We start from the raw sequence: 27,951 nt of genomic DNA on the forward strand, positions 1-27,951 counted from the left end.
GCATGCGCATTAGTTCGTGTTCGCCTCCCCTCAGCATTGCTCAGTGCTCTTGCTCTATCATATCATTATAGTTCTCTTTGTGAGATTTTCATGCTGCAGAGATGACCGATGTCCGACAGTCGCCAGAAGCTGACAACCAAAGCTACGGAAAAGAGCCACAATGTAACCATTTAACAGACATTAAAAGGGGAATTGAGTTATAGAAATCGACAGAATGTTCTAGAATGGTCATGTGATGTCCGGAGACCAGTTATGTCGCACTTTAAAAAAAAATATTCTGACGTACGTGTCTGTTTCTTACTGGAGTTCGTTCGTCGTCGTAAAAATAAATGTGATCAACTGTAAAACAGCGTTTCGGAGTTATTTCGGGTATAAAACAGAGTGAGGTTTCCGTGAGATACATTTTAAAGGAATATTTTCTCGGTGTTAGAGGCGCGAGGGGGAAGAAGAGAGCACGTGAGGGGTCTTGTCCAATGGGATTGGGCGCTTTCAGCAGGAGGGTATAAATACCAGGCGGTTGCCGTGAGAGACATCCGCCATTGATGACTAACCTTTCAAAGAAACAGAGTTATTTCAAATATATATGATGTTAAGTTGTTCTATTGGCGTTGAAAACTAAGCTCAAAAATCTTTCAGTCGTTTTCAAAGAGTTTTTTTCGGGCGCAAAGCATCAACAAGATTCTTCGATTGGTGAAGTTCTCCAGCAGAGCTCCTCCTGCACTGCAGCGTCTGTCTCAGTTCGGCAGTTTAAACTTTCTTTGTTGTGTCCGAGACGGAAAGGTAAAATTTTGGGTCCAAGTTGAACTAGCTTCATTTAGCTAGCGGAATGGTTAGGGGAGGGACTGTTAACTGAACTCAATGTCAGCATCTGACGGGGCGGGGTAATGTGTGGCTAGCCGTGCTAAAGCTAGCCAGGCGCCATTTTGTAGCTCGAGGCTTGATGACTGGTTATCGGGGAATTAATGTAAACATGTGTCTTTATTACCTAAATTGTGTTATATGCTTGTGTAAGTTTCTAATACTTATAATTTAAGCAGATGCGACACTTCTGTGGCATTCGTATTGAGCCGGAAGAGTTGCTATTGCGTCACCCATAAGAAGGTCATCGGGTTTATGTAACGCATGTCCCTGGATTGAGTAAAGGAACAAACAACATTTTGCATATAAACACAACACACTGCATATTTAACTCTCTGAGCATAGGGAGCTATTTTCACTTCAATATTATATTGCTGGACAATTTTGTTAACCTACGAAGTCTCTTTCTGGCCTGAATAGATGAATGTTATTCTCATGTGTGCACTCTCAAATTTGTTCAGTTGGCATGCTCTTGACCACAATACACATACAAATTGTCACAACGTCGCTGTATCTGTATAGACTAGCGTTAATTGTAAAATTTGTTTGAAAATAATCACGAAACAATCATTTTTCCTTCCAATGGACAACCTTTCCTTCTCTCCCCTCCAGAAACAGAAATGCGTCTCCCTTCCCAATCATAAGCAAACCAATGTGAATCTAAATGTTTTTATATAAGTTAGCTTACAAAAAAATAAATAAAATGGCATTTACCTTTTTTTTTTTTTTTTTTTTTAATTGTTTTTCTTGTATAAATATATTTGTAAGTCCTTAGGTTTCATGTACAATGATTTTTCCCCCCCTTTTTCTTTTATCTAAATAAAGTACACATAATGATCAATGTAACTTGTTTTTGAGTATGAGAAATCAAAATATTATTTTACTGAGTGGGACGATGACCTTTTAGTTTGGGGTAAGTGTGATGAAGGATAACCTCTGCAGTTGAGCTGAATAAAGCTTGCTCAGAGACTACTAAAATAATTCTGTGACTTTAAGCACATGTTTTTCACTGTAAAAGTAAGAGTCTGAAGGTGTTTTCATTTATCGGTTTACTAATGGGTAACTTAAGTCTTGAAGAGTATTTTAAGTTGGTAAGTGAAGTGAAAATTAATTTGGGATACATTTGTATTACTACTAGCTTTTAGTACTATTTGCCTTGGAAACATTTCTGAGGTTTCTTTATTTACATTTTTAAAAAGTTTGAAGTTTAGTTTTTGATAAATGTCACAGCTAAACAGCACTGGTATATACACATTCATTTTTTATTTACTGGATAATCTTCCTTTATGGGAGAAAAAATGGTCAGCATGTTCAAATTACTGCATTTTAACTCAAGTTTATGTAGGGATATGTGTTTAAGTTATTTTGGGTGGAGTAAGACTGATCTTGTACTTCAACTTATAAAGATGACTTGATGTCTAGTGGAGCTAAAAGGCATTATAATATTTGTTAATTGGGCAATAGAGGGCAGTGCATACCACAGCTAACCTGCAATAGTCCTGAGCACTGGACTACAGTGCAGTATTTGATTAACTAGACATTTTCAAAGCTATTACATTGAGTTTTATACTTGTAAATAGGATTTGTGTGATTCAAATAGGCTTGTTCTGATTTGCCTAGAGATAATAAACAGCAGTGCAGAATACCATGAGTATGTTGACACTGCTCTCCCTGTTTACAGTGGCACAGACAGTGGATGTGTAATGCTCGCTGAGCTGCCTAGGCGTAGCTGCAAAAACCCTTTCCATACTGGTCACCTCTCCCTGGATCAGTTCTGGCGATGTCTGCTGCGAGACCCCCACAGAATTTCACCATGAATGGGAACCCCCCTCCCCCTCAGTTCAAGAACCCCAAAAAGCCTGGACGCCTCACCAATCAGTTGCAGTATCTAGAAAAAGTGGTGATTAAGTCCCTGTGGAGACACCACTTCTCCTGGCCTTTCAGACAGCCTGTGGATGCAGTCAGACTCAATTTGCCTGTAAGTCTCGCAGTGCTCTCATCCCCCCCCCACCCCCCCTTTTTTTTTTTTTACTAAAAAATATATATATTTTTAGCTATTTTACTGATTACAGTTTGTATGTGCTAATCTTTAGTAACATGCTTTAAAATGGTATTTATATTTAATTTAGGATTATTATTTAATCATCAAGAACCCAATGGACTTGACTACCATTAGAAAGCGTCTTGAGAACAATTACTACTGGAAGGCAATGGAGTGTGTAGAAGACTTCAACACCATGTTCACAAACTGTTACGTGTACAATCGGGTGAGGACCTTGGTCTTGTTGTTGAAGATTTGATTTTCAACATTTGGTCTCAGACATTGTGTATTTGTGTGATTCCAGCCAGGAGATGATATTGTTAAGATGGCTCAGGACCTTGAGAAGTATTTTTTGGAGAAGGTGGCACAGATGCCTCAGGATGAGTTTGAGATCTCTGCTCTGACAACTAAAGCTCCTCTAAAAGGGGGAAGGAAGTCTACAACAGGTATTCTCACCCTAAGATTTTTCTGTTTAAATAGATTAATGCCAAATTACTAAACATTTCAGGTTTTTGCGTTGTGTTTGGCAGTTGACAGTGGAAACTAAATTTACCTTTGCATGTTTCTGCAGGGTTAAAGATGAGGCCGCAGTCTCCTGTGTCTGAGGTTGTTTTCCAGCAAACAGTGACTGTCATCCCTCCAGATGCTCTACACACAATTCCCTCTGCTCCCTTGTCTGCACAGCTAACAGCCAAAGTCAGTTCCAAACCACCTGCACTTTTAACATGTCATCTCTTATCAGTATCATAAGTGTCCTTACCAAGTGACCTCCTAGAACTCAAGGCATTGTTCCTCTTTGTAAGCCTTGTAATTACAGTGATTTGATAAAAACATTCTATTACTTCCTGAATTTATATGATAAAATGCAAATAATTAAGAATATTTGGTCTCATTTGGTGTGTTTTATGCAAATTACCAACTAGAGATGCACCGATTGATCGGCTGGTGACCGGAATTGGACGATTTTCACGTGATCGGCCGTGACCGGCCGGTCAGTCTGACAAATGCCGATTTTATGCCGGTAAATCTCGGGCGCCGCATGATTAACATTGCGCAACATCAGCATCACACGTGCACACGGTACACACATGTAGAAAACCTTGTGAATTACATCCGTTCAGACCGCAAGCGCGTATTTTTTTTCGGCGTGCATGTTAATCAATGAGTGCATTCACAACGGGAGCAGGAGCAGCACGTGAGCGTCAAGCAGGAGCGTCGCGAGCAGTGAAGCGCGTTTCGGCGCCGAGTCCATTTGCTGCACTGCTCACGCTCAATTAAAGGGAAAGCACACTTTTGATGGACAAAATAGCCTAAATAGGGTTTAACCAAAAAAGTGCCCAAAATGCACAGACTTTGCGTGTTTTAACAAGAACTAGAGTAGGCTATGTCAGAAAAGAAAACGAAGACTAATATTTATAGAAAATGTACCCATTTAAACTTGTTTTATTATTCAGTTTGTACAAGTGATTGCAATAGGCCTGTGTGTGTGTGCTTTGAGAAATATCTTTATACTGCAAGGCTATATTATTTTATTTTTTATTTATATATTATTTTATTGCCATTCCCTGTTTCCATACAGACGTTTAGTTTGTTAAATACATATATAAAAAAATATTGGATATTGAATGTGAAAAGGAAATGGTTCTTCCATAACACTGCACTTTAGATGTGTGTGAACTATACAAATTGTAAAATGTTCTATTACAGAAAAGATATAAAATAAATATTTGTGTGTGCTGTAAAGTGGTTAGAAAAAATGAAATCGGAATCGGCTAAAATCGGTATCGGCAGGTCAAACTTCATGAAAAATCGGAATCGGCCCAGAAAATTGTAATCGGTGCATCTCTATTACCAACCTTGGGCATTAGGGATGTCACTGTGAAGAAATTTTCAGACTGGTAAATAAACTGCCATTACCGACAATAACGGGTGGAGGGAGGATGCTTTTCACTTTCGCTTTAGAATTTGTGATCACATGGTCTCACATGGTGCATAGGGAGCAGCTTTACTGACTATACGATTTACAAGATAAGATGTAGATAAGATATTTGTCCACCAAATCATCCGCCATCCTCTTTTGATTCATCTCCCCCTTGATCTTGTCACATAAGTGAAATCTGACCTCTGCTGCACTGTGCTACGACTCTGCAGCTTGTGCTGTTTTGAGCAGAGCCTCTTATAATTGTAGCATCCATTGTCCAACTGAAGTAAATGGTTTTTATTTCTATAAAAAAGCTAAACAACAGTACCGCGGTGGCCAAGTCACTTTAATCTGTTATGGCCGAACTCTGTGTAACGCAGACTACCGCAGGAAACCTATTGGGCTTACTACTTTGCATGATGCATGAGGTTGCTCATTTAGAATACTCCCAATTCATTGATGGTGTCATATGATGCTTTTTAATGTTTTTCTTTTCTCTTAATGTGTGATGTATCTGTTTTCGCACGTACAAGATCTGCAATTACAAAGCTCATAGTCTCCCACAAAGGGATTTTTTTTAAATCATTATTTTATCTAAAAACACTGCTCCAAACCTGCCTAAAACACCTTGATCGAAGTCCAGATATTACTTCCTCATACATCTGTCACAATGTGAAAGATTAGCATTATGCCCACCCAAAGGCATACACAAAGCAAGAAAGCGATGTTTCTGTGATTTGTCGTCATGTCGCGGAGACACTGTGTGTTTGGATGCTAAAGCAAAACCACTTACTTTGGCCTTCCAAAAAATGAAATGAAATGAAATTAGGATTCATAGGTTAAGATTTATTTATAAAGCTGTTCCTGAGCAGTACATCCCAAAAGTTTACATTACAAGTGCATTTTTTTTTTCATCTTCCTGAACCTGGGAGAGTACAACACCAGCTATACACAGACTACATGCCACTGTGAAATGTTCTGCTCAAGTTCCAATTGATTGGCTTGGTCATCTGCATTTTCAGAATACGATGAAAACCATTTTCAGAAAACCGACAACATTATTAATGTGTTTTTACAACCGCTTAAAGCTATGGAAGCTGAAGCACTCGATTATGGTAAGGGGTGTTTTCCTACACACGCTTGAGGCGTTTGGCCAATCACAACGCACTGGGTCTGGGCTGCTGGACAGGCTAGCAGTAGCTAGCTAGCTAGCTTTGAAAGCATAAGATCCCACCCTCCCTTCAGAACGCTCTCTAAAGCCACTCCTCCTCCAGACAGGGATGCAAACTTGTCACCTTTCGTTGCAATTGCCAGTTTTGAATCCAAAATAGGTCATATATGATTTGTGCAGATCCGATGAGTTTTTAAAATGGTATGGGGTTATGTTTCTGTGTGTACAACTGCTTTCAAACGCTTCTGTGCATATTTGTGTGTGGCACAAAGGCAAGGGTTTCTATTTTCAACATGTTTTTGCAGTGTTGATGATTGTAGCCAATCACAGGCATCTCTGTTGAAAACAATGGCCAATTGTTTACTGTAGCTAAGTCAATCCTTTCTGAAGGAGTTTTTGGTTAACTCAAGTTCACTGACTACATTCTACATGCTCGCAAATCCTCTCATAATTACACCAAAGCGTAGACATGATGTAAAGAGTAGTTTTCGCGTGAGTGAGCTCAGTCAGTCGTGCTATAAATGGAGAACTCTTTGCGTGCTTTCTGTATATAATCCATTCACAATTTAAAGAAAAGTTTTGGTTGTCATGCTTTCAAGAGGACCAAAATCTACTTACACTGCAAATTTAATTATGCAAATTATTCTGCTAAATTGTTCCGCGAGTCTCTCCTGAAATTGCTATGACTGACAGTGTTAACCGAAGACTGGATAAAACATCTGACAAGCCGATGTCAAATTAAGCATTCATGTGCATTACGTGTTGTAGTGTAAATGCAGACTAATAGACCTGCAACTGCAACATAGACCGGAATAAGAAAAAAGTAAGTGTGTTGCCGGAATACATTTAGCAGCTTCTAATGCCTGACTCATACTACATGAGTTTTAGGCCATTATAACCCTGATTTTCCCCTCCCGAGAATCTGAGAAAAAAAATCTTGTCGAGGACCTCGATCGGTTCGCCGCATATTCGCCCGCCCCGATCATATCAAACCTGTTTGATATTTGGGATTTTAAATCAGGATGAGCAAGACTGTGTTTATGTCAGTACTGTAAAATGACGTAAAAACATGACATCCGATCAAATTACCTCATCTTTTGCGGGTCAAAACTGACTGCATTCACACAAGCAGCGTGAATACTGTATGATGGGTTGCGTGCAGATTATGCTGCCTTGGCAAATCGCGCTATACTGCCCTTCTCGACAATGTACCTTTGTGAAAGTGGGGATTTAGCACTTACTAGCATGAAGAACAAATATAGACACATACTGTGCAGAAATTTATTTAAGATTCAAACTCTCTTCGATACAAAAATATACCCTGTGTGAGTTCCTGTGTTTAATGTTGATCACATTATACGAATATCCACACGATGACATTGACATTGACCTGACATTGATTTTATACAAAAGTTCAACAAACGAAAGGTATTAATATTAAGTGATGTTCATTTTACACAAAATAATAGTTCCAACGAAAGCCACTACAGCACACCGCAGTGTTTGTGAACGAATCCGCGGCTTTGAACAAATCGTGAGAGTCGGTGATTCATTCATAAATGCGCCTGTACATGCTTCGTTATGAATGAATGACTCTGACTCACTCATAAAGACATGTGAGTGACTTGCTGCCACCTACTGGCGGTTTTAATTTAAAGGTGCCATAGAATGTGAAATTGAATTTATCTTGGCATAGTTAAATAACAAGAGTTCAGTACATGGACATGACATACAGTGAGTCTCAAACACCATAGTTTTCTCTTTCTTATTTAAATCTCGTTTTTGAAAAACACCCCTGAAAAACGGGCGAATCTCCACATAACACCAACTGTGACGAAACCGATGGGATCATTAATATGTACGCCTCTAAAAATTTGCATATGCCAGCCCATGCTCAGTGCCAGGCGAAACTGCACAGCCGAATCATCAGAAGTTCTGCAGGTGAAGAAACAAGCAGGAGGAGGATCATAGGGAAAATGGCAGATCTATCTATAATCTATCTATCTATCTATCTATAATCTATCTATCTATAATCGGATACCGCTACAGTTTAATTCGAAGTTGTTTAGTTGCTCTGCCCATTTCACCACGGACTGTTACAACAATATCAAGCAGCCAGGCTTCTCTCGGCGTCTCAGACGGACGAAGGGGGCAATTTCAACTAACGTTATATTCCCGCAAGCGGCAAGTAGGGATTTTATTAACGATAATTTACACTGTGTTATCTAGATCCAGCGCGATATTGTTTTTTCCTCGAGAGACATCATGGCTTGCAAACGAGCGAACGAAGCATGGCAGTTGCTCAGTGTTTGGTTGTACAAATGAACACAAAAATATTTTTTTGCTCCTTCATCCGAGCCTCTGGAGAACCAGTGGGTTATGTGAATTTCTGATGTGTAATTGTTCAAATTCAGACAGATAATCTTTCTTTCAAAGTCATTCAACACTGTTTATGCATCAGTATATCGCGTTGCAATGATAAGATCTTCATTCACGCGATCAACAGGCTGTCATCTGCTCAGTGCTCATCACTGAAACCTTTTATGTGATGGGAATAGATCTAAATACTTAACAAAAAACTTCTCATGATTCGTTAATCCCGATAGCTGTAATAGTAAAAACATATAAAAGCTGTAATAGTAAAAGTTTTCCAGATAGCTCTACATGTAATGCCAGATATTTCATATGCAAGCATGTCAGCCAATCACAGCAGTGGGCAACAACACTTAAGTCTCACAGCAGACACGCCCCTTCAAACTGAGTGTTCAAATCAATGGATGAAATCAGGCTAGGAAATATGCCTTTTATTTCTAAATTATAACAAATTTTGATCTAAAAAACATACTAACATTATAAGGGCACCCCAGGAAACATTATAAAATAATAAAATAATCCATTCTATGGCACCTTTAATATTTAAAAGCATCACTTCGTTTTTTTACCATCATTGCATATTTATCTATTGAACATTTTTATTTTTTTTATTGAATTTGTAAAGGTAAAAAATGCACTGGAAAAATCCATTTAAGGGGGCAAATAGTGTCCCTTATGGAAAAAGGTGTGACCTGCAGTGAGGGGGTACGCAGAAGGATGTTAAAAGCCTAAAAGTGCTAATATGGCGCTGACCTGATTCTGCACAGGAGTGAACGCGGGACCCGAGTCTGCGCAGTAGTGAGCGTGAAGTGGAGCCGCCAGATCAAGGTCCCGCCCTCACTCTCGCAGAAACCGTTAGTACAGTTTACTGCAGAACAACTCATTATGTCAGTGTGAAATAAACAGTTATGGACGTATATCCAGTCTCCTCCCGAGTACCTTACGATTGGTACCTTAGTGACTACTTTGTTTAGAGAAGCTGTCAATCATGACGTCACATTCCCATTTTTATAGCATCAAATAACTAACTAGGCAGAAATTTGTGAAAGTTCTCCTGCGTATATAAATATGAATGATCCACATATTTATTAGTAAATGAGACCCAATGTTTGGCAAGGATTAAATGGTGTAGTTATGCCTCTTTGACTCAGGAGAGATAGCAAACAAAGTAGCTTTCATCTAAGTCACTTGGTGTGTGTCAATTATGGAAATGGTATGCTAAAGGTGGGATATTAGGAGAAAATATTTGAGCATTAGTTGTTTTAACCATAAGCCACATCTATCTAAATCAATGGTCTCATTTTCTTTCAGTTGAAAAATGGCGTGAAAAGAAAAGCGGACACTACGACCCCTACTGCCTCTTCCATCACCAGCTGTGAGTCATCCCCTTGTGTAACCGAACCAAAAGTCCTGAAGTTATTCTCCAGGCGAGGCAGTGGTCGACCCATCAAACCTCCCTGTAAAGACCTTCCTGAATCACCACCACAGCATCAAGTGGGCAGAAGGACCAAACTCTCTGAGAGACTCAAATACTGCTGTGCCATCCTAAAAGAGATGTTTGCCAAAAAGCATTCCGCTTATGCCTGGCCCTTTTATAAGCCTGTGGATGCTAAGTCACTGGGCCTTGATGATTATCATGAAATCATTCACCAACCCATGGATATGAGTACCATAAAAGTGAGTACCACTATTGTGTTAATATAACTGGAAAATCTTTGCTCACTATTATTGTGCTATGTAATTTGCTTTTTTTTTTTTTTTACAGAAAAAGATGGAAAGCCGTGAGTACATGGATGCATTGCAATTTGCAGCAGATATGCGGCTCATGTTCTCAAACTGCTACAAATACAATCCACCAGGCCATGAGGTTGTGGGAATGGCAAGGAAACTCCAGGTGTGTCTTTTGGTGGTTTGATCATTCTTCAAAACCATTGCTTGTCTTATCTTCCTGTTTCCTTTTAGAAATGCAATATCTGTAGATAATTCTCAGGAAAATTAAGTTTTTCCTCACAGGCTGAATTTTTTTTTGTTTTTTTTGTTTTGTTTTTTTTCTTTCAGGATGTTTTTGAGTTTCGCTTCTCTAAGATTCCTGACGAGCCGAGGAATGCAGCCGCAACCTCGAGTCAGAACAGAGTAAAGAAGGAGAGAGCACACAGTCCGTCCAGCTCTGAGAGCAGTGACAGCGAATCATCGTCTCCATCAGAAGACTCCTCAGACGCAGAGGAGGATGAAGAGGAGAGAGCGCAGAGGCTCGTCAACCTGGAGGAACAGGTAAGACTTGCATGTAGACATTTGAGTCCTTTCATGCATAAATTTGCTGTTCCAAAACAGTTAATCATTGGCACGTCCCGATGTGACGACTCTTGCAAAAGGTTTGTATCAACATTACGCTGCCTCCAACAAATTCTATGGCAGCGTTGAATGCATCCTTGGTAGCGAAAGCCATTCCAGATGTTCTTCGCCAAGAAGCGAAAGAGGTGATAATGAATACACTCTAAACTGAAAAGTCTTCACAAATAAGTACAGGATAAATTTTTACTTCTGTATAGGAGTGGACGATTTGGCAAAAAAAAATATCATAAATTGTTTGTTTTATCATGCAGGATCACGATCCACAATCTTCCATGTTGATTTTTAAGGGTGTGTTGCACCTATAAGGATTAAATTAAGCAAAGTTTAGTGCTAATCAAGGATTTGTTGATCTGGGTTTTATTTTAAATCGAGTTGTTGCACCACTTAATTTTAAACACAGATTAACAAATCAGGGAATAGGATTCTAAACTAATTTAAAACTGTGATTTTCTCCGCCATGATGGATTCGCCATTGTAATTAATTCCATTTCCTTCTTTATTGACCACCAGAAAATCTATCTCTGACACAAGTAGCTCTTGCCGACAAAGGAAATAAACTTCTAAAATGTCAGCTGTCTTATAAACTGCTACGCAGAGAGACTGTTAGAATAAAGGGCTGATCAAGCAGGCAATGAAAACATTGCGGCAGCGTGTGTGGATTTCATAAGCCTGGAAATTATATTTAAAGTGTCAATTAATGGAGTAATATGGCAGCATAACTTATGACAAAACAACCGAGGTAAGAAAAAATAACTGGCATTATTTGCTGAGTGACTATCTCCGCTCTTGACAGCGGCGCCCTGTCCATTTGATTGCCGCCCAGCTGCCACGCGTTTAGGGCGCTCACCTCACCACCACTGCTGTTAAATGCTAAATATATTCCTCTCTTCTTTTCTTTGTTCGACACGGAGGTGCACCGAGATGAGAGACTGATCCGCATCCCAGACTCAATAGCAAGCGTAAGCTTTCATGTAAAGCTAATATTTATCCTTACAAGTTAACAAAATATAGAAGAAAACTGACAGACTATTTAGGCCAAAGTAGGGGTGGGTCAAAATCTTATTTCACTTAATATTATTTTATCTTTGTTATTAAAAATGAGATCAAAGATACAAATTACAAATAAGTTAAATACAAGATACAAATAAAACAAACAGTGCTTTACTTTTTTTTTTCTTTTTTTTTTTTCTTTTTTTTTGCTACAGTAGATCCATTTAACAGTAGCAGTCAAGCAAGAAATGAAGAAAAATAAAATGTAAAAATATAACTGCATAGACGTGTATGCAGTTTTACTGCATAAATTGTATAAATTATACATTTATTCTTATTAAAGCTAAAGCTATTCAGTCAAGGGCAATGAGTGATTTTCTCTTTTTCATTTGCTCTCAAAAGTGATCAAAATCTGTCTCTGTGTGTGTAAAAGATTGCATGTCCCGGAGGTCTCTGTTATTGTGTGGGGTTCCCCAGGGTTCGATTTTAGCTCCTATTTTATTCTCTTTATATATGCTACCCCTTGGGTTTATTTTTCGGAAACACAATATGTCTTTTCACTGCTACGCGGATGACGTACAGATTTATTTTTCGGTAAAACAGTCAAACAGTAATACTTTCGGTAACCTATTAGCCTGTATTCAGGAGGTAAAAGACTGGCTGGCAGCTAATTTTTTAAAACTAAATGAAGAGAAAACTAAGGTTATAGTTTTTGGCCCAAAGTCCCACTTAGTGTCCGAGCGACTAAAAGATACCCCCCTGGCAGTTGCAATCTCTGAAAAGGTTAAAAGCCTTGGTTTTATCTTGGACTCTGAGCTAAAGATGGATAAACAAATAAATTTGGTGGTTAGATCTAGTTTTTTTCATTTAAAGCTTTTAGCAAAAACCAAACCATTTTTATCTCCAACAGATTTTGAGAGAGCTATTTCTGCGGTCGTTTTCTCGAGAATGGATTATTGTAATTCACTGTATGGTGGGATTGACAAAAAAGCTCTGGCACGCTTGCATAACATACAAAATGCTGCAGCCAGATTGATTAAGTCAGCGAAGAAAACGGATCATGTTACACCACTATTGAGATCCTTAAATTGGCTCCCAGTCGAGTATAGAGTGCATTACAAGATCATTGTTTTGGTTTTTAAAGCACTACATAATTTGGCACCACCATACCTTTCTGAGTTGTTGTCTGTATACATTCCGTCTAGGTCACTGAGATCGGAAAATTTAAATCTCCTTGTAACTGTCAGAACAAATTCTAAACGTAAAGGTGACAGAGCGTTTTCTCGAGTCGGTCCTACACTGTGGAATAACCTCCCGCACTCTGTCAGATCAGCAAAGTCGTTGGCTGTCTTTAAGTCGTTGTTAAAAACCTATTTATTAGATGTAGCATGGGGTGCAGTCTGAAGTGGCTTGGCCCTTTGTGTGATATAGTATGTAGCTGTCTCCTGTCTTATGTTTACTTTCTATTGCTTGTTTGTATGTATAGTTTTAATTAAGTGTTTTATTCTACTGTCTGTAAAGCACCTTGGGCAGCGTCTGTTGTATTATGTGTGCTATATAAATAAATAAATAATAAAAAAAAAAAAATAGAGCATCACTTTTTGAAAGTAACTACTGTATCGATTAAATCGTTACACCACCAGGTGGCGACAAGTGACTGTTAAATTTATTTGTCATTGAATCAGAGATTCTTTCAAAAACGCTGATTCATCCAGTAATGAAACAAGTAAAGTATTTATGGTTGTCACTGAATTATATATTTAAAAAAAATTATTCGGATTAAACATTTTACTTTTACTTTTTTTTTTTTTACTTTTTTTTTTTTTTATGTTAAGAATCCTGTTAACAATCTAAAAGGTCTTAAAGAGGTTTGTTTGAAGCAAAAAAACGTGATTTTCAAATTGTCTGGAATCGTGCAGCTCTAGACCCAACCGACTGTGTTTATGTAAACCTTGTGTGTATTTGTCAGTTTAAGCGCAATAAGATGTGAAATATAACTTGGTTCAGAACTTTCACAAGCTTCAGGTGTTGCGCTCAGAAAACGGTAGGGGTTAAACGGATCAAACGGCCCGGCGCCACAGTTAGGCATGCATGTGATTCACGGATTAATTACAAAGTTTAACCATCATATAGTGAAAGTTTATCATTTACATGTGTTTTATGCTGCCATTTGACACATTCAAGCATTTTTAAACCATTCCAGCACAAGAAGAGGGAAAAGAGAACTTCGGTACTCATGCATTGTTACCTGTCATTTGATTATCAAACAAAAAACACAGCTTTAACAAACATTAATTTATATCTTTCATACATGAACACTATAGTGTTATTTTACACTCCGGTCCAATTATTACATTTCTATATCTGAATACTACAGTTTTCATTATTTGTAACTTTATTATATTGTATTTGTCTGTGCTTGTAATTGGTGTATTTGTTGTTTTTTTACTGACTGTTAATTGTCTTTAATAATGTTTGAACTTTATTAGTTAGGCTAGTAGTTTTTGCTGTGGTATCGAAATACTAAAAGTGTGTGCCCCCCACCCCCCTCAAGTTATTTTTTTTTCTTGCTGATCCGAAAATTTATCCGATCTTTGACTCAAAAACCATAATATGATAAGAATCGTAAGTTTTATGATCCTTTGAACCATTACAGAACAGTGTGCGAGTAAACATTTGAAGGTTTAACTGGCAGGGTTTTAAAACGCTTGCAAATAATAAACGTTTGTGATGGCAAAGAACTGCAGCTGATAGAATGTGCCCTGAAGAGAGACTGTTCGTATCATGCTACAGAGGCAGATCGTGAAGACATTGCTCACAATCTAAAATTGTGATATCGTGCACATACGCGTGTATTATTATGCTTATTACAGTTTTGTGCTGTTAGCTTAGCTATTGTGCTGTTAATAGGCTTGGGCGGTATCCAAATTTTGATACTGTCAAACCCCCTCCCTATTTTACCGGGGTATACGGTATTACCGTGACTAATTAAAAATTATGACATAAGGCTCAGACAGCGTCACCAAACTGTTGGCTTGTGCCTACACCGTTCAGAAACTGAATACCAGATCAGGCAAAATAAATAAATAAATAAAATCAAGCCCAACCCCTGCACGTTGTGTCCGAGCCCGGCTGACGGCATTAAATGTAATTATGAGCCCGAGCCCGATTTAGACTTGACTATTTTTAATACGTGGGCCGTTATAATATGGCGGCGCCAAATAATTTTTAACGCAGGTGCTGAGGGGGTGCTAGATATAAATACCATTAATAAATGAGCAAAAATGGGACACTTAATATATTTAATTATTTTAATTATCACAATTAAAGTATTAATTTTATTAAATTAAACAAGCACAACATTCAACATTCAATCAAATATTATTAAAGATTTATTATTATTAATAAATTTTTTCAACATAATATCTCATTATTTTGAAATGTGTGCGTGCAACAAGCAAGAAGTGCATTTGTAAATCTGGTGACACGCGTCCATTGATTTTTATTAATACAACTTTTCTGTCAGCGTCTGCTGCAAAGATTAAGTTGACGATCGCCATCTCCTAGTGAACGCGCATATATAGAGAGAAATGCAAATCATGGATTACATAATCAGAAGGTATAGGATAGCCTTTTTCATTTCGTTTTGAATTGTTTCGTTTAAAGAAATTGACGATTGCTATCTCCGTAGTGAACGCGCGCGCGCGCCTATAGAGAGAAATGCACATCATGGATTAATCAGAGATGCTGCCTATATTTCTTTTCGTTTTGTATTGTTTCGTTTAAAGAAATTTACGATCGCCATCTCCATAGTGAACGATAGAGAGAAATGTACATCATGGATTACATAATCAGAGAGTAGTCTAGCCTATTTCTTTTCGTTCTGAATTGTTTCGTTTAATGAAATTTCAAGCTTTATTTAGATATAGGCATATCTGTCATGTCTGTGAGGCATACACTGAGTTTCGGTTAATTTATGATAAGATTTCAATGCAAGTGACTGCGCCGCGCCAGCGCACGATCATGTCATGATTATTGTCTGCTATACTTTATTCATATTTATTAAATCCAAGCAATTGGTTGATGAAAAATGTATTAAAATTAAGATACAATTTATACAAAACGAAATTCACTTCAAGAAAGGCCTTTTACCAAACGAAACTTAATTAAGTGGTCAAAATGTCTGACTCCCGATGCATCCCATCTTACTCGTGCTGTTCACTTTTCATTATCAACATAGATGAAAGAAAAAAAAAACATTATAATATTTTAACAAATATGAACTAATGCGCTTATTTAATGAACTCGGGGCAAAATGCATCCTCGCAGCAGTGAGTGGGTGGTTGTTTCGGAGATGTGACATTAGGTTAGAGGTGTTTCCATCTCTCGCGTTCACCTTTTTATTGCACAATTTACAAATTGCCTCCTAAGTATTTACCGCCTCTCCCTTCTCTCTCTCTCTCTCTTTCTCCTCCACACTGTCACTTGATGACAACCACACATAAGCATTTTAGGCATTAAATAAATTATATTTATATATTATATATAAGTGCCGGTAATGACGGTATTGAAACTGATACCGTTGCTATTTTAAGATCCCGCGGTATACGATATTACCGTAATACCGCCCAACCCTAGCTGTTAATGTCAAACCCTGTTGAAATTTAGTCTTATATGCCAATGTGAGCATTCAAAATCAGTCAGTTATGAAGTTTCATGATGGTTTGGATGCTTTTGTACTGTAGGCAGTGAGAGGTAGGTTGCAGGGTTTTGAACTATAGATTGGGCGAATTTTTTCTTTATGCCATTTCTGTTTTTTTATTCTCCAGCTGAAAGCAGTACGAGAGCAGCTGCAGTTACTGACCCAAACACCTCTCTTGAAGCCAAAGAAAAGGGAAAAGTCCAAGAAGAAGAGGAAGAAAGAGAGAGAGTCCAGTAAGCGAAAAGGTGAAGAAACGAAGAAATCTGCAAAAATACAGAAAAGGTCAAACAGCAGCAAGTCATCAGGGTAAGGATACATTTTATTTGTGTGTGTTGGTGCGCACATATTTCCTGGCTGTTTCCACACTAAAAATAATGTATGGAATTTATTTATTTTTTTACTCTGGCACATTATTCGCTGAGAAATCAAAATTATTTCAACTCTGTTCTCAGGCGGAAGGAGAGTAGAGCATGTGACACCGAAGAAGAGATGAACACTGTACCCATGTCTTATGAGGAGAAACGGCAACTGAGTCTAGACATTAACAAGCTTCCTGGGGACAAGCTTGGCAAAGTAGTGAACATCATCAAGGCTCGAGAACCCCTGCTCAGAGACACAGACCCTGAGGAGATTGAGATCGACTTTGAGACTCTTAAACCTTCAACTCTTCGAGCTCTTGAGTGCTACGTTGTAACTTGCCTTCGGAAGAAACCGAAAGAAACAGACAGTGAGTAATATTCAGTCATTATTAACAGCTTTTCATGCTGGGACATATTTTATGGAAATCTATGTGACTGAAATGATGTGAGAAGTAGTACTAAAAGCCTGTTCACACCACGTGTGATATGACTAAACGCATGCAAATATAAAATATACGTTCAGAGTAATGCAAAAAAAAAAAGAAAGTTATCATTATAGGGAAAAAACCCCAGAAATCTTTGTTGAACAGTGTTTTGGCCTCCATGTATCCTGAATTTGCACAACGAGGGTTATTTTTCTGTACAAAACAGGCACATACTCTAGATAATTGTATTTATTTATTTATTTTCCTTCTCGTTATTATTTGAAAATACAAGGTTACGGGCAACCTTGTTTTACAATTTTGTAGAGCAGCACTGCCTCATGCTCTTCATTTTTAATTTGGACGTACATAAAAAAACACTGTAAAACAGACTTCAAGAAAGACAAATTTATGTGTGTAAAGGGAAAAAGTTTAGCTTAAATTTATGGGTAATCTGTTTACATTTTTAGAAACGAAGTCACAAAAGAAGTCTAAAACCAAGGAAATGGATAAAGAGCTGCAGCACACAACTGGAGAACCAAACTCCAATAAAAAGGCCAAAAGTGAGTATATTTAAAAAAAAATATTTATTTAATAAAAAATGTAATTGTATAAATGCAAATATAAACATGTATTTTTCTCTTTCTCTGTGCAGTTGAAACAGAAAGTGAGTTTAAAGACACGACCCGTCCGTCTCGCCTGAGTGAAAGCAGCAGCAGCTCGTCCAGCTCTGACAGCAGTAGTAGTGACTCTAGCTCCTCTGATAGCTGTGACTCTGATTCAGGTTAGCTGCTTCACACCTTCCCACCAACCCTTTTATTCACTCACTGTCTCTCAGGCCAGTCTGTGCCCCTGGCCACTGATGCAGAAAACAAACCAAAAATTGTAAAGCTTACTTGGACACCCCCAGTGTTATAAACTCTTCAATTTATTTCACTACTGGACAACAAAGTTCAAGTACATGAAACGTTAAACAGTTTTTTTTTTTTTCTCTCTCTCTCTCTCTCTCTAATCAATTTTTAAAAAAAATTGGTGTTTGTTCCTTTTTTTCACTACTTGTCCCGTCTCTCTTTTTTTGTAATAAAATTGTGCACTTTTGGCTCCAAATAATGATAAAATTATTAGTCACGTAAGGGGTCCCTCACTCTTTCAGTTGTTTTTTTTATTTGGGTGCTATTATTTATTTGTTGTTTTCCTGTGTTCGATATTTTGTTCTTGTTTTCATCACAATCACTTATTTATGTTGGTGCTGTAGTTTAAGCTTGAGACCAGTTGGATCTTAGTGTGGCATTTTTCCTGAAGTTGATTTAGTATTTTGGTTAAAAACACTTAGAAGAAAGGCCAGTTTTTAATTCGGACCTTCATCAAACATAGCTGAGGGCACAGTAGTTTGTGCTATTGTCCCGGCTGGTCTGTTTTAAACTGCTGCATTCATTCATTATTATGTGATTCCATTGCTTTGTAATTTCACCTTTTGTACTTGTGTGATAGGTTATGCAGAGATGTATATGTAATGATAATCTACAATAGATTGTAAAAGCATACGTCAATATGTTGTATGTGAGGTACTTGGATTGTAAACTATAGTTGGAACATGGAAGCTAGGACCAAAACAAGCTTGTCATAAGCAACCACTTGTCCTGTTTTAAACCTATTGTATATTTTGTAGATGTGTGCATTTTACTTACCTAAACGGGTATAAAGCTTAACCATTGAGCTTGGTGTTCGACACCCAGAGATTTAAATAAAACGTTTTTTGTAGACAACTGTTGTATATTAAGATTAGTGTTGTGATTTCTTCCCCTTTTGTCATTTCACTTTTTTTTTTTTCTTCACCCGTCACAAAACACTTTTCACACATTGTGCACATATTACTTGAAAATACCCAAATTTCAACCACTTGAAATTAAACTTGTTTATTATTATTATTATTATTTGTATTTATTATTATTTCAGTGATTGACACTTATAGCACTTAATATGCATACAGTTTATTTTTTATTAGTGGAGCTCAAACAAACTGGGTAAATCAGCAGAAATGCCCATGGGATGGGGTTGGCCTTTCCCTCAGCCACGACTGAAGTGAAATGACCTCAGTGTGCATTGTGCGTGTCTTACAGAAAAGAAAGCTAAGAGGAAGCAAAGCAAAGCCCCTGGTCATGCCAACAAAAAAAAAAACAAGGTAAAAAAAAACCACACAAGCCAATAAGAGTCCACAACCATTATTAAATGGCCTACTCCCACTCATTGATGATGGCACATGGAGCATTTCACTTCATGTAGGGCCAGATTTTTCCTGAGTGAAATATTGCCCCATTGTCCCCCTCCCCAAACAGGCAATGCGGCAGGCCGTTGCTGAGGTAAAGGACTCTTTTTCTGCCTCAGTCGTGACGTGCCAGTCTCGCCTAGTGTCACTAGTCTCAGAGGCAGACTCCAAAGACCTGCTTGCGTCACAGCAAGCAAATCATCCTGCCGAGGACACCATCACAGCATTCCCAGGTTAGGCTCACTGCCTTTGTTCACACTTCAGTTCATCTTAATGTGTTTTCTGTGGCCACATTGCACAAAAAGAATGAAATGAGCTCCAAAAATGAAAACGGTTTCTTGTTTTTAATGCCTCGTCTAAATCTAAAACTGCATTTGGAGACCAGATGAATATCTGCAACTTTGATTTATCAGTTTAACACCTTTCTGTCCATCCCTCTGCTTCCACAACAGCGTTACACAGCCGGCTGCCTCCTCAGCCATCCAGACCTAGTGGCAAAGCTGCCCCACTACCTCGTAAAACCTGCACTGCCCCCATACCGCTCAGCCCACCTCCAGACCAGGCTCTCAGCCCTTTACATAACATTTCCGCCACCTCCCCCTGTAAAGACGACACAACCACCCCACCCAAAGTTTCCCACATTTCAATCACCCCACAGCCACCCGCCACACTCCTTTCAGACCCATTGTTCCCCTGTAGTCCCACGCTCAGTCCCCTTGACCCGCAGGTATCTCAGGTTGGCCCCCCATCACCTTCTGCTGCAGAGAAGCCTCCACATAAGTCTGAGCGGGAAGGTAAGAGGTCGCTTGATGTGTCGACTCGACTCCCGCCGAAGTCCGTCCCTCACTCTCTCTTCCCTCGCTCTGTTAACGATGTGCATCTGCAACTTTCCCCTTCCATTGTAGGTTAGCATTGTATGTTCGTCATTAACTGGTGGTTTGTCGCTGAGTCTTGTCATCGATTTAGTTTTTCTCTCCCAAGCTGCATGTCATTGCTGTCTCCGCTTGAATGTACGTATAAAACAGGATACCATTCAAGGCAAACTCCCATCTCTCTCTGTTTATCTCTCCTTCTCAATCTTGCAGGCATCCCTCCTCTTCTGTCACCACTGACCTCACCTCCTGCAGCCATGCCTGTCACAGGACCCCAGCCTACCTCCAGCTCTCTGTTCGAGGTAATGCTCTTTCTGCTGAACATATCAATATGAAGAGACACTATTTTGTACAGTTTATCTCATTCATTTAGTTAAATAAGGTTATTGTCATTAAGGGAAAAGGGGCTTTAAAATATAGTGGTTTGTTGTAGACACTTTCTTAAAGGTATGCTACGCAACTTTTGGTGGTAATTATGTAAATTGGGCTTTGGCTCAGCTCTTCAGCTCGAATTATGACTTGTGGCGTATGTGGTTACCGGCAAACATTTTATCAGAGTAAATGTTATCACAAGTCAACTTGTACCCTTCTAAAAGGATATGAGGAAAATGTGTAATTTGTTTTGAGCAGTTAACTGCCCTCCACTGTTTTGACTTCTTGAAAACTGTTTCCAATAAATAACAAAAAAAGGCAACACTGACATTCAACAAAATGATTGCTATATATCTTACCTGTTGAGCAAGATAAAGGCCATTTCTGGCTCAGTTTTAAATCCTTGAGTTGTCGGCACCTCTGAAAATCCTGAGTTGTGCTGTGTCTGTTTTCCTTGGCAGCCATTCTGCTAAACATTGCATGGCAAAAGAATTATGTTATCAGTGTTTTTTGTGTGGTGGTGGTGTTGCAGTGCGTTCATTTTATGAAACTTTGGCAGTTATGTAGTATCAGTTTAATAACGGCAATAAGTCCTCTAAAGCCATGGTTTACAGAGTTCAGAATGCTCCGCGCCGTGCCTAACAACACCTCTTAGCTGTTCAATTCACTGTAAACCAAAGCTTCTTGGGGCTTATTGCTATAACCATGTCACTACCTAATATGTGACCAAGATGTGACAGGGTATTGGTAATGTAATTTGAGGATTTGATTCATCTTTTTTTTTCACCATTGGATGTTGTTTTCAAGCTAGCTGACATTTATTGGGCCCATGATGAGGGGCTGATTGTAACAGTTGTACATGGTTTGATGAAGGGAAGGGACTAGACCAGTGACGGTAATAGAAGGAATGAAATCTAAAAGGTCGTCTGCAATTATGATTATTCAAAGTAATTGGTGTAGCTGAGAAAAGAAGCGGTCAATGCATTGATCCTTGTTGTATCCCACAGTCAACGCCGGAGACTTTAAAGACTGAGGCTTTGTTTCTGTCAAGAGCTAATGAAAATCTGCAGTCTGCCCAGGTGTTAATCAAAAGAAACAGTCCAGTCTTACTGCTTTTGGAGGGTTGCATATGAATTCTGACTACATTCAAAGCCTGAAGAATATTTCTTTGACTGTTGTGCAACAGTGGTAGCTCAAATAATGGTGCAGCACTGTCTATCATTTTATCTAATTGTGGGATACTTACCACTAAATATGACCTAATAAAAAATGTGGTTGGTCACTGTGTCAGTTAGGAGGAGTCCACCTGTCTAAATGGGCGGTGCTTATCCAGAGCCCTATATTAGCATCCACGCCAATGGACGCTCAAGCTCTTTTGGGTCGGTGTGTATTCTGATTAGCTGTCAATGTTATTATCAACAGCTGATAAAATGTTTTTCTAAACGTGATTCCAGCGATATCATCATTACTTGTTATCGTTATCCACTTTATTTGTTACGTAAGAGTGGGTGCGGCCATTTGTTACTTGAATGTGTGAGGCTTCCGGTGGCATACGCTTTCAATTATATTTGGCTGTAAAAAAAATATATTTTTATGCTGCTTGTAATTGCAAACTGGAAATTCTTGTATTATTTTGATTAGGGGTATAACGATACATGTATAGGCCTACCGAACGATTCGTTCGACCATTTTTCCTGCTGACCAATATTTTATTAGCAGTCGTGCTGGAGCGACCACCATAACATTGCCCAACATCAAATGGCAAACGTAATGAAAGCGGAACAAAACTGTGCTACTCGTGTGCTTCACGGATCGTTTATCATTTTGGACCAATGTCCAGCCGATCTCGATCAAGCGACACTGTTACAACACAGCGCTAAGAAATCCAGTAAAGAAAGCATTCGAATTTTCCACAGAAGTAATAACATCGCTCCGATTTAGAAGCATTCAAATTTCTCCGTTATTAACCGTAGATTTCTATTAGATAAAATAGCGCTGATGTGGAAACCAGGAGAAACATTGTGCCATGAATGAATTAGTTAGGCCTTAAGTCCACAAATCAGCAACATTCAACATGGATTTAATGTAGTAACACTAACTGTAACCGTGGAAGTTTGGCAGGTATAGGAAAATGCTTTCAAGCATGTCACGCATCTTTTTCCAGCACTTCAAAACTCACTTCACTTCTCCCACTTGGAAATCATGGAGGAGTCTGAAATTGTCATCGTAGGTGCATGTCCACTGTGAGAGACATAATCTAAAAAAAAAAAATCCAGAAATCACAATATATGATTTTTTAACTATTTATTTGTATGATACAGCTGCAAATAACTGCATGCGATGCAGGTTGATTTAAGGTGTGCCCCTAAATGTTCTGCTTGTGCGCCTAAAATCACTAAAAACTAGTTCACATGCATTCGCGTCCTTTTGTGCGGATGCACAATATTACGTAATATTACAGTTAATGTTATGTATCTAGGTTATCTGATTATTAATCTCATAGGATGTGTCATAGAACGGGCTTCAGTTTACTGGAGAGCTTTTACTCTTCTGCTTTACCTCAAGCAGCTATTCCTTTTAGATTAATTTCTTTTTTCGATAACATTGATGCATCATAATCTAGCAGTTTTTTTTTCTATTCATACGTTCATGTTTTCATAGACATGTTTTCATGTCATATTTTTATTTGTCAACATTCATTTTCATAAATGTCTTAAAATATTAAATGTCCCCCCGCACATGCGCAATTATTATTTTGACATTATGAATAAAAATGCTGACCTCAAATGTTATTCTGGAACCTTGCAAACTTAAAATAAAACTGCACATTGTAATCTATATAATTTAAGTCCATTTATTACCAAGGCATTTGTCAGTAATACAGTCAAAATGGGGGAAAATCTGAATAACTGCATGCGATGCAGGTTGATTTAAGGTGTGCCCCTAAATGTTCTGCTTGTGCGCCTAAAAATCACTAAAAATCATCAACTAGACCATCGGGAAAAGTTAAATAACACACTTATACAGACTGTACATGATGTATAAGATGAGTCATATTTACAAAAACAAATCATCACATCTTTCTGACTTTTATTTCAGAAGCATCATACAATACTACATTCTCTTGAATAAATGACAATGGCCAAACAATGTAATCGATAAATGCATTATTTTAAGCACCAAGTTTCTATCAAAAGCTGATTTTTGATCGCTATCGTAGACATCGGTGTTCATATTTGAACTTTTAAACTTTTATCCAAGTACTTCTATGATAATTTTAACTATTGCATCACAGAAATAATGATACTATGAGGTTGAAAAGACTGTTTGTGAAGCTGTTTCATGACAACTCTCTGGGTCAGCGGCAGCGCCAGCACAGCTTTGAATGTTGCGATATGATTTTGTCAAAGTTTAATAGACGGACGAATTGAAAGATCGCGTGGGTGTTTGAATCTAGATCACAGTTTTTTAAAGATGAATTGTGCAGCTCTATTGTCTTATCTCTCTCTCAGCATGAGTAGCGCGAGGGCTTTTCAGTCTCGCGTCTCTTCCACGCGTCCACTTGGGATATTACGTCACTCAACAAATTTTATCCTCTGTTGGAATGAAAGTGGCTAACTTCTGTCAACCTAATCTACAAGCAAGGACAAAAATAAAGCAATTGAATTTTAATTAATTTCGATTCTGGAATAAAAAAATCATTTTAGAATCGTAAAAAAAAAAAAATCGCGATAGCTAGGTGAATCGTTTTTTTCTCCCAGCCCTAATAAACACTGGTTTGTAGCAAATAGTTTTACCATTTACTACATTTTATTATTCTATATATTTGCCTATAGCCACTAATATAATCTCACACATTCACAGTTGCAAAATAAGGTGCATAGCTGTGGTTTGGACTTCCCTATTCTCATTAGAACAATCTGGTTAAGTTTGGCGTCTCCATTTCTGGGTTCAAATGCAGATCAGATCCCAAAATAAAACAACAAACCGTACTAATATACAATCATGGTATGGTGTGGTTCTACTGAAAAATAATGTTCAACCACAAATTACTTTTTGTACTATCTTTCTCTCTGCAGCAATGTACATTGTTGTCACCTCTGCACGAGAGTCCATTAACAAATGTGAGGGATGAGCAGAGCAGCCCTGAGACACTGGAAGAGCACTCTGTTCAGCTGCACAAAATGCACGGTCAGCATTTCCTCTGCCGTTTTCCTCCGGAGTCCTTTCTCTTTTCCTTTTTCTCAATGGTTTCTTGAAATGAGTTATTGTCACATTTTCTAGGAGCAAAACACGATTCCAGTGAACTATGCAAGTCTATTCAAGATGCCAAATCCTCCCTGCCTAAAAAGGTACAGATGCTTTACATGGGGTACCAAGCAAAATATGCCCTCAATCTTTAGTTCTCTCTGATAACCTGGACCTATTCATATGCGTTTAAGGATATTGTCCTTAAGCATGCCGACTCCTGGACAAGCCTGGGTAAGATGGCTACTCAAACTCCTTGCCCCATCAAATCGTCAAAGGAAAGTTTCCAGCAGTTTCGCAAAGTTGCCATCGAAAAAGAGGAACGAGAGAGAGCTCGTAAACTGCAGCTGGAGGCTGGTCGAGAGAAGAGCGGCACAGACAAAAGCAGGTATAAACGGATTCTTAGTTTTCAGGCAACACAGTGTATAAAGTTGTGTTACGTAAATTTCAATTTGGAGGAGTTTCAATCTCTGCCTGGCTGGCTGGAGACATGATTCCAGCTGACCACAGCTTCCCATGGCTCTGTTTCAAAACCTAGCGAGTATGCATAATGCATTCAAAATTTCATTTCTATTATTAATTTATACTCGTATCCCCATAGCCCACATTTGATTATTGTACGACTGTTCTCGCTGAACTAGCTGACAGTGTTTCCTTTTAATGATTTCTAGTCTGACGCAGCAGCTCCAAAAGACTAAGCTAGACTGCCAGCCTTCAAAGCCAGAAGTGGAGTCAGCAGAGCTGCCTCTGATGGCAGACATCTTGGATCCCCCCAAAGCACCTGAGCCCTGCTCTCTTCCGCAGAGCTCTGTAGACAGAGAACGAGAGATGGCCCGCAGGAGAGAGCAGGAACGCCGCAGAAGAGAGGCCGTAAGTACTTCACACACTAAGTATTTAGATATTCAATTAAAAATGTTAAAATATTTAATCCAAATAGTGATTAGGATATTTTATGAATCAAAGAATTGTCCTTTGTTGTTTGTTTTGATTATTAAATGTTATGGTTTTATTATTATTATTATTATTTATTATTATTATTATTATTATTTTATTATTATTATTTATAATAATAATGTTATATTTAACTCAAAGCCATTCAGTGACCTGGTGTTTCTGATGTCACAAACTACCTTGTAACCAATCAAACCAAGTCTCTGAGCTGGTGTGAGTGAGTGGAGGAGGGGTTAATTTGCATATTCATAGAACCGCATAATAAATGAGGCAAGGGTGTAGAGTTACATTCAAGCTATTTTAAGGCATGACGAATTTTTTTTCACAGGAAAAAAAAAAACTTTAAATATGTAATTTTGGTGATCAAAGATGAGTTTTAAGGGATACAATTATTGACTACAGGGGGACTTTAAATGTGTAATTTGTGTTTGTATACAAATCAGTTAATTTGAACCTTATATTTTAATAATGTAGTACCAACTGACTCCCTGTATAGTTTACAGCATTAGTTGAGAATTTTTATTTTTTTTTCTCCTTTAGAAAATTTGACATGTACTGTACCTTATATAATCTTCACGTCGGGGTCCTCATCACCCTGTCGGGGGTTTATTCTGAGATAACAACCGGCTGGATGTACATTATCCTGCTTATTACACGGCTACTTGCTACATAAGTAAATAATTAGACACGAAATATTGATCTGAGTAGAAATGTTTTAGGTCTTTAAAAGCAAAGCTTCCGCGGAGAGAGCTGTTGCTAGCAGGGCAAGTTCAAGCAAGACTGACATTTAAGACATACGGTTTACAGTCATACAGCTTATTACACAGCATTTTGCCACATAAATAATTATGGAGATAAGAGAGATATTTGATTTCAGATTAAACGGTTTTAAAATCATACCTGATTGTATCTTATAATAATATTGCCAAAATCCCATTATAATTGCATTATGAGTGTGCATTAAAACACACCCATTGATACTATTATTGGTATTACTGTAATTAAGAGTTGTTTGTTGTAATGATTAATAAGTAATATAGGTAACACTTTAAAGTAAGGTTCATTAGTTAACATTAGTTAATGTATTAACTAACAATGAGCAATACATTTGTTACAGTATTTATTAATCTTTGTTAATGTTAGTTAATAAAAAAACAGCTGTTCATGGTAATTTACACACTGTAAAAAATAATCGTTTTTTTTTTTTTTTTTTTTTTTTTTTTTTTTTTGCAGTGCATTAACTAATGTTATCAAATACAACCTTTGATTTTAATAACGTATAGTAAATGTTGAAATTAATATGAATGAAGATTAATAAATGCTGAAAAAATATTGTTCATTCTTAGTTAGTTAACTTATGTTAGCTAATGAACCTTATTGTGAAGTGTTACCGTAATATATCTTCAGGGATTATATTGTCTGTCATTATTTTGCAATAACAATAATGGTTATTAACTCATACAATGTGTTTTAATAATAGTAGTAGTAATAATGATGTTTTATTGACACATACTTATCTTTTTAATGCTCTTTCTCTAGATGTCAGGAGTCATTGATATGACCATGCAGAGTGACATAATGGCCACCTTTGAGAAGAACTTGGACTGAGATATAAACAAATAAAAAATGTGCTTGTTTGTGTTGCGCTTCTGTTCAGTGAACAGTGCAGGCCGTCTTTTCCCTTCCCATACTTGCTCCATGAGTCCTGGTGACTGAAACGGGTCTTGGTGTTTTGACAGGCAAAAAAAAATACTGCAATACAGCTGCATCACTTGACATTTGTACTAAATTAGCTCTTGTAAAAATGAGAATACAGTAGTGGGCATTGTACAATGTTGTAAGACCAATATTTGCACCATTAACAGTGTTGTGTATATTTTTTGAGTTTTTTTAAATATTTTGATAAGTTTGATGCTTGGATCCAGAAATGCCTGCACTGAAACGCTGCTGATTGTCTGAGGCAGTTTTGAAAGAGAAACATGTCTTGACGTTTCACAACAGTTTTTGTTATTCTGTATTTTTGTTTATAAAGAAGAATGTTTACTTCTCTTGA

General features: G+C 37.9%; 1 protein-coding gene across 2 annotated transcripts; it reads left to right on the forward strand.

Annotated features, from left to right (window-relative positions):
* On the forward strand, window positions 1–27,951 carry brdt (bromodomain, testis-specific). Of its 2 annotated transcripts, none has more exons than XM_084127776.1 (21): window positions 1–162; window positions 2,540–2,836; window positions 2,988–3,125; window positions 3,204–3,345; window positions 3,471–3,595; window positions 9,676–10,041; window positions 10,130–10,258; window positions 10,423–10,635; window positions 16,536–16,714; window positions 16,861–17,135; window positions 17,660–17,752; window positions 17,845–17,973; window positions 19,310–19,371; window positions 19,526–19,688; window positions 19,908–20,249; window positions 20,541–20,629; window positions 24,779–24,890; window positions 24,984–25,051; window positions 25,142–25,335; window positions 25,619–25,817; window positions 27,438–27,951. In XM_084127776.1, exons 2-21 carry the CDS (start codon window positions 2,639–2,641, stop codon window positions 27,504–27,506), a joined length of 3,285 nt encoding a protein of 1,094 aa, XP_083983902.1. In that variant the 5' UTR covers window positions 1–162; window positions 2,540–2,638; the 3' UTR covers window positions 27,507–27,951. The 2 variants fall into 2 exon arrangements, with proteins under 2 accessions (XP_083983902.1, XP_083983901.1); XM_084127775.1 differs by lacking the exon at window positions 1–162 and adding an exon at window positions 258–780.

The sequence above is a fragment of the Abramis brama genome, assembly GCF_963993115.1.
Source record: "Abramis brama genome assembly, chromosome: 11".
Lineage (NCBI taxonomy): Eukaryota > Metazoa > Chordata > Actinopteri > Cypriniformes > Leuciscidae > Abramis > Abramis brama.